Raw genomic sequence first — 17335 nt, 5'->3', positions numbered from 1 at the left:
TGAGGCGTTCAAAGGGACGGGAAGCCTTTATCAGGTGCGCTTTCTCTGGTCGGTAGAAGTGCAGTTTGCACTCCGCGCAGATTTGGCAGTCCCTGGTGGCTGTCCTGACCTCCTCGATGGAGTAGGGCAGCGAGTGACCCCCGGGTGGCAGAGGTCCTTGTGGAGGGCTCGGAGGCGGTCCACTTGTGCGGTGGCACATGTGCCGCGGGACAGGGCGTCAGGAGGCTCGTTTCGCTTCCCGGGACGATTCAAGATCTCGTAGTTGTAGCTGGAGAGTTCGATCCTCCACCGCAAGATCTTGTCGTTCTTTATCTTGCCCCGCTGTGCATTATCGAACATGAAAGCCACCGACCGTTGGTCAGTGAGGAGGGTGAATTTCCTGCCGACCAGGTAATGCCTCCAATGTCGCACAACTTCTACTATGGCCTGGGCCGCCTTTTCGACCGAGGTGTGGCGGATTTCGGAAGCATGGAGGGTACGGGAGAAGAAGGCCACGGGTCTGCCCGCTTGTTTGAGGGTGGCCGCCAGAGCTACGTCGGACGCATCGCTCTCGACCTGGAAGGGGAGAGACTCGTCGATGGCGTGCATCGTGGCCTTTGCAATGTTTGCTTTGATGCGGCTGAAGGCCTGGCGGGCTTCTATCGACAAGGGAAAAACTGTGGATTGGATCAGGGGACGGGCCTTGTCCGCGTAGTTGGGGATCTACTGAGCGTAGTAGCTGAAAAACCCTAGGCAACGTTTCAGGACCTTGGAGCAGTGAGGGGGGGGGGAACTCCATAAGGGGGCGCATGCGTTCAGGGTCGGGGCCTATATCTCCATTTCGCACTACGCAGCCGAGAATGGCTAGACGGTCGGTGCTAAACATGCATTTATCCTTGTTGTATGTAAGGTTAAGAATTTTAGCGGTCTGGAAGAATTTTCGGAGGTTGGTGTCATGGTCCTGCTGGTCGTGGCCACAGATGGTGACATTATCGAGATACGGGAATGTTGCCCGTAAACCGTACCGGTCAACCATTCGGTCCATCTCGTGCTGGAAGACCGAGACCCCGTTGGTGACACCGAAGGGAACCCTGAAGAAGTGATAGAGCCGCCCATCTGCCTCGAAGGCAGTGTATTTGCGGTCACTAGTGCAGATGGGGAGCTGGTGGTAGGTGGAGTTGAGATCCACCGTGGAGAAGACCTTATAATGCGCGATCCTGTTTACCAGGTCGGATATGCGGGGGAGAGGGTACGCGTCCAGCTGCGTAAACCTGTTGGTCGTCTGACTGTAGTCAATGACCATCCTATGCTTTTCCCCGGTCTTTACCACCATTACTTGAGCTCTCCAGGGGCTGTTACTGGCTTCAATGACCCGTTCCCTCAGTAGCCTTTGGACCTCTGACATAATAAAGATCCGGTCCTGGGCACTGTAGCGTCTGCTCCTGGTGGCGACGGGTTTGCAATCCGGGGTGAGGTTCGCAAACATGGAAGGTGGGTCGACCTTAAGGGTCGCGAGGCCGCAGACAGTAAGGGGGGGTATAGGGCCGCCGAATTGGAAGGTCAGACTTTGAAGGTTACACTGGAAGTCTAAACCCAGGAGTGTAGCCGCACAGAGGTGGGGAAGGACGTAGAGACGGAAATTTTTGAACTCCCTTCCCTGGACTGTGAGGTTTGTTACACAAAACCCCTTTATCTCCACTGAGTGGGAACCGGAAGCCAAGGAGATTTTTTGATTAATGGGGTGGATGAGGAGGGAGCTGTGACTTACCATGTCAGGGTGTATGAAGCTCTCCGTGCTCCCAGAGTCGATTAGGCAGGATGTCTCGTGCCCGTTGATGAATACGGTCATCGTAGCGGTTGAGAGTGTTCGAGGCCGAGACTGATCCAGAGTCACCGAGGCTAATCGCAGCAGTTGAGAGTTCTGTTCGGGCAGTGTGTGGTCAGCCGAGCTGGGGTCCTGGATGTTCATCCAAGATGGCGTCTCCCATTGGTCGCACATGGCTGGGGGTGCACAAAATGGTGGCGCCCATCCCTCCAATGTGGCGTCCGCTGAACAAGATGGCGGCGACCGGAGTCCGCACGTGGCCCTGGGATACGGAGGTGGCGGCGACCGCTGGCTCCACGGGGCCCGTGGAGATGTTTGTGGTTGTGGTCTGCATTCGCCACTGGAGACCGCGGCAACCGCTCGGGCCTGGCATACACCCACGAAATTGCCCTTTTTGCGCATCCCTTGCAGGTGGATGCGCGGGCCAGGCAGCGCTGGGCCGGGCAGCGCTGGCGGGGGTTCTTGGCCTGCCCGCAAAAGTAGCAGCGGGGCCCCTCGGGGTTGCCAGGCCGCCTTGCAGCGCAGGCCTGTGGGGGAATGGGGGAAGTCTTGGGGTCGGCTGCGGAGGGGTTCCACGCTGCCCAGGCGGCCGCCGTGTGGTCGTGAACGTAAGCGCGGGGGTTCCTGGATGCCACGTCCAGGGAGCCTGCAAGGGCCCGTGCCTCCCTGAGACCCAGGGTGTCCTTCTCTAACAGGCGCTGGCGGATTTGTGACGATAGCATACCTGCCACGAAAGCGTCCCGGACTAAGAGTTCCGTGTGTTCGCTCGCCGAAACTTGCGGGCAGCCGCAGCTTCTGCCCAACACCAGGAGTGCATGGTAGAATTCACCCAGCGATTCCCCAGGGGTTTGTCGCCTTGTTGCAAGCAGGTGCCGGGCGTAGACCTGGTTTTGTGGGCGAATATAGGGCGGGATTCTCCCCTACCCGGCGGGGCGGGGGGTTCTGGCATAATGGAGTGGAAAGGCCTTTGGCGCCATGCCAGCCGGGGCCGAAAGGTATTTGCCGGGCGACAAGGGTCGGCGCATGCGCGGGGGCGTCAGCGGCTGCTGACATCATCCCCGCACATGCGCAGGGTGAAGACCATGGCGAAGGCGGAAGAAAAAGAGAGCCCTCACGGCACAGGCCCACCCGCGGATCGGTGGGCCTCGATCGTGGGCCAGGCCACCGTGGGGGCACCCCCCGGGGCCAGATCGCCCCACGCCCCCCCCCCCAGGACCCCAGAGCCTGCCCGTGCCGCCTTGTCCCGCCGTTCAAAAGGTGGTTTAATCCACGCTGGCGGGACAGGCATTCCAGCAGCGGGACTTCGGCCCATCGCAGCCGGAGAATCGGCGGGGGAGGGCCCGCCGACAGGCGCGGTGCGATTCCCGCCCCCGCCGACCGGCACGGCGTGATTCCCGGCCCCACCGAATCTCTGGTGGCGGAGACTTCGGGACACGGTGGGCGCGGGATTCGCGCCAGCTCCCGCCCATAGTGTCCTTTTAGCAGCCCTATTGCTGCATCGAAGTCTTCCGCTTCCTCAATGAGGGTGTAAATCTCCGGGCTCACCCTTGAGTGCAGGACGTGCAGTTTCTGCTGTCCGGTGGGTGTGTTTTTGGCTGTCTCGAGATACCCTTTAAAGCACGCCAGCCAATGCTTAAAGATTGCCACTGAGTTCGCCGCGTGGGGGCTAAGTTGCAGACACTCTGGCTTGATTCAGAGCCCCATCCTTTCTTCTTAAAAAAAACTAGCTTATTAAATTGATGCACGATCAATGACCATTAAAGCGAGGTTGTAGTCCAACTGAAGGCTTTAATAAGCTAGATGTTTCCCCGAGCAGCTCAGGTACAGAATGAGGGCTGCTGGGGCGGCACGGGTTCTTATACCCCGCCTATCAGGGTGGAGCTATCGTACATTCTAACCAATAGAAAGCATACAGTTTCCACCAATGGTGCTTTAGCCTGTCAGGTACCGTAATACCTATAATACCATAATTCCTAAATATATTTATCTGAATCTACTGTGTGGATATGATGGTAGCCTCTACAGGTTTTTCCAAATGGATTTTGCAAATATTTTAAAAAACCATAATTTGTGTCATTGTGACATGTCTCAAAAATGGATAACAAGGAACTTGTAAACTGCAGGAAAGTGGGTAGAAAAGTGGCAAATGGAATTCAGCACAGAGAAGTGTGAAGTGATGTATTTGAGAATGGAAAACAAGGCAAAGGAATGTACGATAATTGGGAGAATGTATGAGTGATGTAGAAGAAGTGTGGGACCTTGGGAGTGATTGTCCACAGATCCCTGAAGGTAGCAGAACAGGTCAATAAGGTGGTTAAGAAGGCACATGGAATCCTTTTGTTTATTTGCCGAGACGTAGGGTGTAAGAACAGAGATTATTCTCTAACTATATAAAACATTAGTTCGGTCACAGCTTGATTATTGTGTGTAATTCTAGTTACCCCATCACAGAAAGTAGGTACAGAGGAGATTTATGAGGATGTTGCCAGAACTGGAAAATTAGAGCTATGAAGAATGATTGGATGGGATGATGTTGTTCTCAAGGAGGCTGAGGGGAGATTTAATTGAGGTGTACAAAATTGTGATAGGGTGGATGGGAAGGGCCTGTTTACTTTAGCAGAGAACTCAGAGACAAGGGGGTATAGACTTATGCTGATTGGCAGAAGGATTGGAGAGCAGATAAGGAAACGCTTTTTCAGCCAAACTCACGTCTCAAACTCACATCCTCAAAGGGTAGTAAAGGCAGAAAATCCCAACTCATTTGAAACATGTCTGGATATGCATCTGAAGTGCTGTAACCTACAGGCCTAATACTGGGAAGTGGGATTAGGCTGGGTGGCTTGTTTTTCAGCAGTGCAGTCACAATGGGCGGGATTCTCCAACCCCGCGCCAGATCGGAGAATTCCCGGGAGTGGCGTGAATCCCGCCCCGCCGCTCCGACGCCGGCTGCCATATTCTCCGGCGCCGGTTTTCGGGCAGGGGTCACGCCGTGCCAGTCGGGGGCCGTTGGCAGTGGACCCCTGGCAATTCTCTGGGCCCCGATGGGCCGAGCGGCTGTCCGTTTTCGGCCAGTCCCGCCGGCATGAAATGGACATGGTCCCACACGGCGGGACCTGGCTGTTAGGCTGGCTGGTGCGATCCTCGGGGGGGGGGGGGGGGGGGGGGGGGAGGTGGGGGGGGGGGGGGCGCGCGCGGGGGATCCGGCACAGTGACCTGACCCGTGATCGGGGCCTACCAATCTGCGGGTGGGCCTGTGCCATGGGGGCACTCCATTCAGCCCATTGAGTCTGCACCAACCCTCCGCAAGAGCACTCTACCTAGGTCCATGCCTCCTCCCTATCCCTATCCTTGTAACTCCGCGCATTGATCATGGCCAATCCTAGCCTGCACATCTTTGGACCGTGGGAGGAAACCAGAGAAGACCTGTGCCACCTTTACCTTTAAGTCATCAAGCAGCCAAAATATTTAACCTGTTCCAGTTTCAAAGTTCACCTGAGAACCAACCTCCTGGATTTCTTTTTAATTGACTCATGGAATGAGGGCACCGCTTACTTAGCACATCCCAAATTACCCTTGGGAAGGTGGTGGTGAGCTGCCTTCTTAGACCTCTGCATTCCATGTGGTGCACCCACACTACTAGGGAGCAAGTTTCAGGATTTTGACCCAGCAATAGTAAAGGAATGGGAATATATTTTCAAGTCAGGGCGGTGGGTGGCTTGGAGGGGAAATTCCAGGTGATGGTGTTTGGAAGGTGCTGTCTGAGAATAAGTTCCTGCAATGCATCTTGTAGATAGTACACATTGCTGGTACTGTATGTAGGTGGTGGAGGGAGTGAATGTTTGTGGATGGGGTGCCAATCAGGTGAGCTGCTATTTCTTTGATGGTGTTGAGCATCTTCAGTGTTGTTGGATCTGCACTCATCTAGTCAAGTGGAGAATATTCCACCATACTCCTGACTTGTATCTTGTAGATGGTGGAAAGACTTTGGGGAGTCACAAGGTGAGTTACGTGTCACAGGATTCCTAGCCTCTGATGTGCTCTTGTAGCCACAGCATTTATATGGCTAGTCCAGCTCTGGTTCTGGTCAATAATGACCTCCAGCATATTAATAGTGGGGGATTCATTGATGATAATGCCATCTCATATCAAGGAGCGATGGTTAGATCCTCTCTTGTTGGAGATGGTCATTGTCTGGCACTTGTGTGGCGTGAATGTTACTTGCCACTTGTCAGCCTGAGGCTGGAAATTGTTCAGATCTTGCGGCATTGGGATATGGACTGCTTCAGTATCTGAATACTGTGCAATCATCAACGACCACCTTCACTCTTGACCTTATGATGGAAGGAAGGCCATTGATGAAGCAGCTGAAGATGGTTGGGTCTCGGACAATACCTTAATGATACCCTGAAACTGAGATGATGACCTCATCCATCTTCCTCAGTGCTAGGTATGACTCCAACCAGCGGAGAATTTTCCCCATGATTTCAATTAACTCCAGCTTTGCTAGGGCTCCTTGATGCCATGCTTGGGAAAATTCTCCTCTGGACTTCAGCTTTTTTGTCCATGTTTTGACCAAGGTTGGAAAAGGTCAGGGGTAGAGTGACCCTGGTGGAACCCATACTGAACATCAGAGGGTGGGTATTGTTAAGTATGTCCTGCTTGATAGCACTGTTGATGACTCCTTCCATCACTTTCCTGATGATCAAGAGTAATCTGCTGGGGTGGTAATTGGGCTGATGAAGTTGTCAATTTTCCACATTGCTGGGTAATGCCAGTGTTGAAGCGGCACTGGAACAGCTTGGCTGGGGGCGTGGTAAGTTCTGGAGCACATGTCATGTTGCCGGAATCTTCTCAGAGCCCATGGCCTTTTCAGTATCTACATCCTTCAGCCAGTTTTTGATATCATGTGGAGGGAAGCAAATTAGCTGAAGACTGGCAGCTGTGACATGCTGGCCACCTCCAGAGGAGGCCGGGATGAATCATTCACTTGGTATTTCTGGCTGAAGATGGTTGCATATACTTTCACCTTATCCTTTGTACTGATGTATTGGGCTCCTCCATCATGTCTCCTCCTCCTCTTGTGAGTTGTTTACTTGTTCACCACCATTCACGACTGGATGTGGCAGGAATACAGAGCTTAGAACTGATGGGTTGGTGTAGTACAACTTAACTCTGTCTCACACTTTCTGTTTGTGTTTTTTGGTATGCAAGTAGTCAGTCCTGTGTTGTAGCTTCATCAGGTTGACACATCGGTATGCCTGGTGTTGCTCCTGACATGCCCTCCTGCAATCTACATTGATCCAAGTTTGATCCTCTGGCTTGTCGTAATGGTAGAGTGGGGATATGCTGGGCCACGAGGTTACAGATTGTGGCTGAGTACAATTCTGCTGCTGCACCTCATGGATGCACAATCTTGAGTTGTGAGACCTATTCAAAGTCTATCCCTTTAGCACGGTGGTAGTACCACACAACACGATGGAAGGTATCCTCAATATGAAGACAGGACTTTGTCTCCATAAGGACTTTGGTCACTCCCACCGACACTGTCATGGACAGATGCACCTGCGGCAGGCAGGTGGTGAGAATGAGTCCAAGTATGTTTTTCCTCGTGTTGGTTCCCTCACCACCTGTCTTAGACCCAGTCCAGCAGTTATGTCCTTCAGGAGTCTGCCAGCTCGGTCTGTAGTGGTGCTACCGAGCCACCCTTCATGATGGACATTAAAAACCCCACTGAAAGAAAATTCTGCAGCGTGGCCACCCGCAGTGCTTCTTGCATGTGGTGTTCAACATGGAGGAGTACTTTTTCATCAGCTGGGTGGGGGCAGTACATTCAGCAGGTTACCTTCTCCATGGTTGACCTGCTGCCTCAAGGCTTCATGGAGTCTGGAGTTGATATTAAGGACCCAGAGGGCAACTCCCTTCAACTGTATACACTGTGTTGATGGGGCAGGACATACGCGGTGGTGATGATATCTGGAAAATTAAATTTGATTTATGATTCCATGTATATGACTATGCCAAACTGGTTTGCAGAGACAGCTCTCCTAATTTTGGCACAAGTGGATTGTGCAACGTTGACTGGGCTGAGTTTGCCCTTGGCGGTGGTCCGTAGTTGGTGGTCCGGTTTCATTGCACAGTAAGCATTGAGTGTCTTGTTAGATCACTTAAGAGTCAACCATATTGCTGTGGACCTGGAATCACCTGTAGGCTAGACAAGGTACGATTGGCAGCTTCTTCCCTGAAGAGCATTAGTGAACCAGATGTGTTTTTCCGAAAATGGTTTTCATTAGTCTTTTTATTCCAAATTTCAATTGAATTCAATTTCCGCCATCTGCCATGGTGTGATTTGAACCCAGAACCCCAGCACATTTCCCTGGGTCTCTGGATATCTAGACAAGTGACAATACCAATTTGCCACCACCTCCTCAGCATTAGAATACAAGAAACGTCACAACTTGCTGTGAAGCCACCGCTTTCCAAGACTCTCACTTCAACTGTAAACCATTAAATCCATTCAAGAAACCACCGGTGTAATTCTCCAGATGGAGAATCGGGGGCAAATAGGGATCAGCGCCATCTATTTTTCGGGCCTGGCATCCTATGCTCCAGCCTCCCATGATTCTTCAGTCCCTCTGGCTGGGAATCATCTGGGCATGGATCACTTGTGATCTCCACCCGTGAGGCCCTGCCAACCATTGCCCCTTGGCCCACCGGAAGGTCTCCTTATCACAGGGGTCCCTGCAGGGCCCCCTATTACAGGGATCCCTGTGGAGGTCTTCCTATCACAGGGATCCCTGTGGGGGGTTCCCCCATCACATGGATCCATGTGGGGAAATCCTCTATCGCAGGGGTCCCTGCAGGGGATCTTTCTATTACAGGTGTCTCTATGAGGGGCTTCCTACAACAGGGATCCTGTGGGGCGGCCACCCTATCACAGGGGTCCCTGTGAGGAGGTCCTCCCTATTACAGGGATCCTGGAGGATGCTTGTTAGTTCACTACCTTTTTTGGGGGTTGCTTTTACAACCCCACAGGGATCGTAAAATGGGTGCAATTCAGCTCTGCTGGAGAAATTGAGTGGGATTCACATTCGGCGATTGGCCAGAGAATCAATGTTTGTGCGAAATCGGGGGCTGTGCTGCTTTCGCGATGCTCTGCCCCCTGCAAAGCGGCGTACTAGGAGTATGCTGCATGCCGTATCAACGGCTTCAGGACGTTGCCTGGGGGCAATGTTGGGAGATGGTCCGGGGGATCGTGACCCGGCCAAAGGGGGGGCACTATTTGACAGGCGGGGTCCGTGCATGCCCAGCGCCATGTTGCATGGCGTGGCCACTGCAGGCTGCGGACCTGTGCATGTGCGACCACGGACCCGCCAATTCTCCAGCTATATCGGCAGCTAGAGCCGGGTGCTCTACCCTGCCTGCCTGCTAGCCCCCCACTAATCAGAGGATTGGTGCCTGTTGTACACCAAATTTTCAGTATTAAAAGCCCACCGTTCCCATTCCGGCATCAGGACATAGACTGAAAATCGGAGAATCCAGCCCATTGTCTCTCAAATGGAGAATCCAGCCCCACAGGTCTGCAACGTGAGGGACTGGAAATTGTAAATCAGAGCATGAATTAACTGTATTCTTTAAAAGTGCACTATCTTTTTTCGTATCCAATCTGCGTGTGTGCATGTTTGTGTGCATGCCTGTGTGCATGTGTGTGCGCATGCATGTGTCACCCGAGTGTTTGGCATTGGATTAATTTGAGGTAAGGGTGTGAATATAAAGATCCATTGTCATTTTCTTTAAAAAAAAATAAATTTAGAGTAGCCAATTATTTTTTTTCCAATTAAGGGGCAATTTAGCATGGCTAACCCACCTAACCAGCACATCTGTGGGTTGTGGGGGTGAAACCCACGCAGACATGGGGAGAATGTGCAAACTCCACACAGACAGTGACCTAGGGCCGGGATTTGAACCCGGGTCCTCAGCGCCGCAGTCCCAGTGCTATCCACTGCGCCACATGCTGCCCTCCATTTTCATTTTCTAAACTCACAAAAGCTTGCTGCTGAATTTTTTAAATTACTTAATTGGAATATATACTTCAAGAGTAAGAAAAGACACACACTTTCCACACAAAACATATTGATTACAGGCAATACAAAAGCAAATTTATTCTGTCCGTGACACTATGTATATTTGATGAGCTGCTCAACAGTGGCTGATTCACAGCCAGAAATAGCAAATTGTTTTAGCTGCTGATCTTTGTACCGATACAGCTCGCAGACTAATGCTGATTTATTTCATTGACTATGGTGCAGTAGACAGTTTTGCCTAAATTTTCAGTTCTCCCCCGCTACATGAAGCGTGGACAAGATGGTAAATTTGATGGAATTTGATGGACCAGTAAAAGGTTTCTTGACTTCTCACAGGAATTTACAGACTCTCGGTGGTGACGGGGATTGCGGGGCACAGGGTGTGTGTGGAAAATCCCAACTTTTGGAACCAATAATGTAACATACTTTGTTTTAGAACTCTTGAGACTTGATTTGGATTGCTGGCATTTTTCATTTTTCAAGAATGAACCCGTTTTGTGAATATATAACTTCTGAATTAATACCAAACTGATCCGTGTGCTAAATTATTTTCAAACAGCCAAAGAAACAAAGATGTTTGCCCTTCCCCCAACTACATGGCATGGCCACGTGACTACTTAGAAAGACTATGCAAAGATAATTTGGAAGCTGCTCTGTGCATCTCTTCGAAAGGACATTCAGGCGATTTTAATGATGCACCACCGTGAGTAAAAATACCTGTACTCATCAAGGAGTAGGATAATAAGCTGCATGTTAATGGGCTGGATTCTCTGGTCCCCAGCCGGGGGTTCTTGGCGACGCGCCATTTGCCGACTGTGGGATTCTACACTCCTGAAGCCACCCCATGCCGCCGGGAAACCCGCAGGCTGGGGTACGCTGCTGGCGGGAAACGTGAATGGCAACAGCCGAAGAATTCCGGCCATTATCTAGGAAAGCTTACAAATAAGATGGGTTAACATCTTCATAAGAGTAATCCTATAAATATCTGGTATGCATATAGGGCAATAGAATATCTGTCTAAACTAGGGCAGTAGAATATATGTGTAAACTAAATTGAAGGAGATGATATTCAAACAGTGATGGAAAGAAAAGAATGACTGGTCTAACTAGATTCACAACCACAATGTCTTGTGCTTCACATTATATTCACTTTTCACCCCACCCAAAGTTCATGTAATCTCATGGAAGATTTAGAAAACCAGATAAACACCCAGGTGAACTGGGACGGGAGGCAAAAGTAGTTGCCGTAAAGGAGGTGTTTAAAGGGACAATTAAAAGCTAAGTGGGAAAGTGGTTCAGACAAGAGGTGGGAGGGAGGTTGGGTCAGATCCAAGGGGTGGGGATGGTGGGTGTTAGGTGGAGGTGGGGGTTTGATCGGACTGGGGGTGGGGGAGTTGGGCCAGACCAGAGGTTGGCTGGTGAGAGGGGGGTTTGGGTTGGACAAGGGGATTTGGGTCGGACCAAAGAGGGAGTTTGGTTCAGACTGGGAGCGGGAGTTGAGGAGTGGACTGGAGGATCAGTCCAGGAGGAAGGGGTCAGTGTGGAGGATGGGGTCAGTGTGCAGGATGGGGGTCAGTGCGGGGTGGGGAGTGGGGTGTGTGTCAGACTGGAGGGGGATGCCAGTCCAGGAGGGGAGAACGTCAGTTGGGGAAGGGGGGGGGTCAGTCCAGGAGGGGGAGGTTCAGTTGGTGTGAGGGGGGAAGGTCAATCTGGGAAGAGGGGTTGTTCGCACCGGGTCACGCTGGAGGGTGTGGGTCATGTCCAGCTTGGGTTTGTTCGTGCAGAGAAAGTGGGGAGGGTAGCTGGGCGGTGGTGGGGAGACGGGGTTGGACTGAGTTGCACTTGGATAGGGGGCCGGACTGGAAGGGGCAGCTCAGTCTGGGAAGGTTCAATGTAGGGGCAGGGGGTCAAACCAGCTGGGCGTGTGCGGATGGGGGTCAGACTGGAGGGTGAGGATCGATCCGGGAAAGGAGGGGGGTCAGCTTGGGAGGGGGTTCGGCCTGGGAGGGGGAGGTGGGTCAGACCGGAGTGGGGTGGGGTCAGCCCGGGATTATGCGGTTCAGTACCGGAGGGGAGTCAGTCTGTGAGGGGGGGGAGTGGGTCATACCAGGGGGTAGGGTGGGGGTGGGGTCAGACCGGGAGGGGGAAGTCAGTTGGGACAGGGTGGCAATGTGGGGGGCAGTACCGGTTATGGCGTGGGTATGTTTGGACCTGGGTGGGAGGAGTGAGTCGATCCGGGTTGCACTTGGATGGGGGGTTCGGACCGGGTTTGGAGGATGTCAGTCCGCGAGGGGAGGGGGGAGTCAGTTGAGGGGGGGGGGCGGGAACAGTGCAGGGGGAAGGGCCGAATATGGCGTGGATATGGTTGTACCGGGGTGGGCGTCCGGGGTCGTACCGGGTTGCACCTGGATGGGGGTCCGTTCGGACCAGGTCAGGACGGGGGTCGGACCGGGAGGGGGATCGAACCACGAGCGGGGATGGGGTTGTTCGGTCCCTAATGGGGGGGTTGGTGTAGTGGGTCGCCTGGGGGGGCGGGGGGGGGGGCTGCATGTGGTGCCCTGTGGGAGGCTGGATCTGGATATTTTAACCATTTACTCTGGAGTTAGAAGTGACTTTTTTCCTCCAGCTCTTTCAGAGTAACTATCAGGGTAAACTATCGGGTGGCATAGTGGTTAACACTGCTGCCTCACAGCACCAGGGGCCCGGGTACAATTCCAACCTTGGGTAACTCTCTGGTGTGGAGTTTGCACTTTATTCCTGTGTCTCTGTGGGTTTTCTCCGGGTGCTCCAGTTTCCTGCCACAGACTTAAGTTGTGCAGGTTAGGTGAGGTTGAGGGTGGGGGAGTGGGCTTAGATGGGGTTCTCCATCAGAAGGTCAGTGCAGACTCGATGGACCAAATGGCCTCTTCTGCACTGTAGGAGTTCTATGGTTCTAAAACTGGCAGAACAATCCAAAGTTAGCAATTTAAAATGCTTCTGTCGGATAGTCCCCAGTCCAGTGCAATTGCCAAAGAAAGTTAGACTTCTGGACAATTGCTGTGTAAACCCTTACATGGGAAACTCCTGGAGGGATGCCCGCCAAATTGCAATGCTGGAAAACCAGGAACTTATGGGCCAACATTTGGTGTTACGAGCAAAGCCAGCAGTTGCCCTTGAAATGAATGGCTTGCTAGGATATTTCAGAGGGCAGTAGAGTCAACCACATTGCTGTGGGTTTAGAGTCACATGTGGGCCGGACCAGGTAAAGGTGGCAGATTTCCTTCCCTAAAGAATATAAGTGAACTAGGTGTGTTTCTATGGCAATCGTTTCATGGTCGTCAGTACTGAGACTAGCTTTCAATTCCAGACTATTAATTGAATTAATTCCACCAACTGCTGTGATGGGATTTGAACCCATGTCCCAGAGTATTAGCTGAGAACTCCAGTGACATTACCTCCAGGCTACCAACTCCCCTGGAGATAACACTGACCCTATTATTGTTATATAGAACCTACCTTTTACATGGGCTGCTTTCTTTGGCTGCAATATTACTCTTAAGAAATAAAGTGCCAATAAAGAATGTGCAGCATTTAAAAAGTATTGTTGTATCTCCAATAATAATAAAGGCTTGATGTCCACTAGAAGCTCAGGGTTCATATGATTTGAAGACACAAACTATCCAGCTCATGCCAAAAATATCAAGAGCGAAAGAAGTGAACTTACAAACAATGGTGCAAAGTGTTATCAGCACAGAAAAATGCCAATTGACCAGACAAGTCCATGCTGGCTTTTATTACCCACACGAGGCTGCTCCCACCCTTCTTCATTTAAACCCGCCAACATACCTTTCCATTCTTTGCTCCTCATGTATTTAGATAATTTCTCTTAAAATGCCATAATGCTATTCACCTTAACTATAGTTGTCAGTTCAATACTTTAACTGCTCTCTGAGTAAATACGTTTCTGACACATTTCCAATTGGATTTATTAGTCACTACCTTATATTTATGGCCCCTCATTCTGATCTCGCTTTAAATTGCAAACATAGGTTCATAACATTTGTTTAATGTTGTTATACTTGTTATCGGTTTTGCTAATTAATTATCACTGTGTAAAATTTTGCTGAACCATACTACAAGTGCAGCCACAAAAAGCCAGCAAATAAGGGTTGTTAGGCTGAACTGCCAAGAACTATGCTGTCTCTTCAGCGTTGTTTCAAGGCAATATTCTTTCCAGAAGAAAAAAAATGTTGGTTGTACTTGCAGAATTTTGCTGTATACTCAACAAAATGTCAGGAATAAATATTTACAGTATATTAATTATATTTAACTATATGCAGGTGGTAGGTCTGAACGGGGGATTCACATGTGCCATGATAAAATAGGAACAGATTGAAACTGTGATTGTTGGATAAATAAATGCTTATAAAAATATGTAAAGGTTGGCTCCAGTTCTATCCTTCACCATCTTGCTTAGACGGCGGTGGCGTAGTGGTATTGTCACGGGGTGTATAATCCAGAGGCCCAGGATTAAGCTCTGGGAACCCGGATTCAAATCCCACCAAAGCAGATGGTGCAATTTGAATTCAAGTCTAATGATCGATGAAACCATTGTTGATTGTCATAAAATCACATCTGATATTAATATCCTTTAGGAAAGGAAAGAAATCGTCCATTCTTACCCAGTCTGGCCTACATGTGACTCCTACCCATGGCAATGTGGTTGACTCTTAAATGGCCTCGAAAATGGCTTAGCAAACCATTCCGTTTCAGAGCAATTAGGGATGGGCAACAAATGCTGGTCCATCCAGCAACGCCCGCGTTCCATGAATGAAGGTTTAATTCTGAGAATTCAGAGCCCACCTACGCCATACAACCTACAGCATAAATGTTATTGAAAGTGAAGTGAGGAGTTAAAGACCTATTGCTTCCTAAACTAATTTACATTCCTCCCAGTTATCTGCATTGTCCAAGAGTGGATGGCGGCATGCTGTTTGGTGCTAATGGGCCAACTTCACCTTTGCGATGCAGTCCTCAAAAAATGACTGACTACCAAGCAGGATACGATCGAAAAACATATTCTTGTGAGGACAAATAATTATCCACAAACAAAATGTTATTATGAAACTGTTGGTTGAATTGAAATAAAGCATTTTCTCTTTCTAGTTTGCGTCAGTTTTCCTGTGTCGTCCTGACTGAATGGATGCATTGTCAGGGTACAGTGTTATGAGCATCAGTCCTTTGTGAACTTAGATGGAGCGTCTAAGAACTGGGTGAGGGAGGGTGAGATAGAAATGTTGGCATCACAGCTAGCTCAAATTTGTCTTGAACAGTGATCAGATGCTGAATTTATGTGCCCCTGGCAAGTATGCTTCATGCAGGTCGGGAATGTAAAATAAGGTGGGTGCCCATCCCATCACCTTCCCACTAACCCACAGGCCTTCCCCCCATAACATAGGTGGGGGTAGGGGGCAGGTGCTGAAATCGGCAGAGCGCCCTGCATATTTAAATGAATGGTTAAGTGTCAATTAGGTTTGTTATCAGTCCAATTGACCCTGATAATACGTTGCCCACGCCAAAATGGGCTCATGTGGCTCAACACCCCTCCGAGTGCCAGATCCCTGGGACATCCCTGCCTCCACCTGCTGTGGATCTTCAGCTGTGAGGCTCTGAACAGTGAGTAACCCAGAAGCCTGCGTAGTAGTTAATCCCACTGAGGTGTAAGTATTTGCACTAGTGGAGGGTGCAGGTGACAGATGTGACACCTCCTCTATGGTGATGTCCGAGGACTCCCCCTCTGAGTTGCTCAGGTCAGTGGTATCCAGAGGCTCCGAGTGCTGGTTATCTAATTGCCCAGAAAGGAAAGGGAGATGACATTAGTACATCACGGGGGATAAATGAAGCGAGATGTTTACTCGTCAGATTTGAGCAATGACTGTTTGTCCTTTGGGTTCCCACTTTTGCTCGCTGGTCCCACTTCACCATCGGCACAGGTGCAGTCTTGCTCCTCCCTGACCAGCTCTTTCCTCTTACGGGGTGAGGGTGTGGAGCTCTTGTATTACTCCATTTGGCCCTCCTCACATCTGCTGTGCTCGATTTCGCCCTGCAGAGAGACAGATGGGGAGATTGTAGGTGGGAGTATTGCCAGTTCAGATGGCAAAGTAGTGGCATGGGTGGGACTGGAGTGGGAGAGGGAGGGGGAGGGGGGATGTAAGGAGCAGAGTAGAGACCATGGGGATTGTAGGGTGAGGGGGGGAGTGGGCCTCATGACAGGTGGGCACCAACAAAGTGGCTGGGTGAGAGATAACCCAGGATGTGCAAGGGGTAGGTGAGGAGGTGCCAGAGAGACTGGAGGTGCAGACCTACTCTGGTGTGTGAAGAAAGTCATTCATCTTTTTGCAGCTCCGTGTTCTTTTGGAGGGAACTGGCACTGACTAAGGCAGCCACAGCCTCCCAGGCAGGCGTGGTTACTTTGCTGGAGGGAAGCTTTCTGGAATGCGGGTACAGGAGGTACCATCCAGTAGTCTGGTCCGTGCTCCCTCAGAGAATCCTGGAGCAGGCTTTCTGGTTGCCATCCCCTCTGATGGATCTAGCACAAGTGCTGGGCAGTGCTGAGGAGGTGTTTGTTTGGAGCTCCCCAATGATTGCAATGATAAAGTTTTCCTGGGGCGAGCGAATCAGCGGGAGGGCGCCAAGAGGGCGGCATGACTCACCTGAAGAAAAAGACTTTTGCTTGAGAGGGTCAAAATTCCGTGAGAATTCCTGCCAATGCCGCCTGTTGGTTTCGTGCTGATAGCAAGCTCACCACGGAACATGTCTTTGGGGATGCGGATCTCATCTATTTGCCTCACGTGACCCAACCAATGGAATCAATGTTGACTCAAGAGTGTAAACATGCTGGGGCTCCATGGATGGTGGGGCACTTTGGTACGGTGTACTTCCATATTCACCACTCTCTTACCAGGAGATGCATTATACTTCTCGGAGGCAGTGGGCGTGGAAGCTGTTCAGCCATTTTTCTTGGCTTACATAAATTATCCATACCTCGCTATTGTAAAGGATGCTGGGAATACATGTCTGGTGCACAAAGAACATAACCACACAAAAGCATAGAGATAACCATCTCTCTCGAGCAATAAAAAATCTTGCATCAGTGTTCCATTCCCTGCCTGCAACTTTTAAATTTACCATCACATTTTTTGTAAACTATCACTATTTAAAATTCCACTGACAATGTTTATAATGGAATCTGCCTCAGTAAGCAAGCTGTAATTGCACCCTGTCAGCAGTGTGAGTCCCTGGGTTCTGCTTCTCAGCTCCTCAGCTCATACAGCAGAGAACTCCAATGCTCCGAAATATTTGACTTTTCTAATTACCAAATTGTTTACAGTTTTATTATTTTAATAACAAGTTGAAAATGGAAATATAATAACCTCCCGCCATATTATCCTGAATTGTGTAAAAATTAGAG

The 17335-nt window shown here is 50.5% G+C and overlaps 1 protein-coding gene across 1 annotated transcript in view; it reads left to right on the top strand.

The window, feature by feature from the left end:
* Nucleotides 1–15029, top strand: part of cimip2c (ciliary microtubule inner protein 2C) — a 77483-nt gene extending 62454 nt beyond the window's left edge. Inside the window, exons 4-5 of the mRNA XM_072500693.1 lie at nucleotides 10445–10588; nucleotides 14821–15029. Of these exons, the coding sequence (XP_072356794.1) occupies nucleotides 10445–10588; nucleotides 14821–14962 (286 nt within the window). The 3' untranslated portion in view covers nucleotides 14963–15029. The remainder of the gene's footprint in view (nucleotides 1–10444; nucleotides 10589–14820) is intronic.
* The last annotated feature ends 2306 nt before the right edge of the window (nucleotides 15030–17335 follow it).

The sequence above is a fragment of the Scyliorhinus torazame genome, chromosome 4 (genome assembly GCF_047496885.1).
Source record: "Scyliorhinus torazame isolate Kashiwa2021f chromosome 4, sScyTor2.1, whole genome shotgun sequence".
NCBI classification, from domain to species: Eukaryota; Metazoa; Chordata; class Chondrichthyes; order Carcharhiniformes; family Scyliorhinidae; genus Scyliorhinus; species Scyliorhinus torazame.
This window is presented reverse-complemented; position numbering and strand designations above follow the sequence as displayed.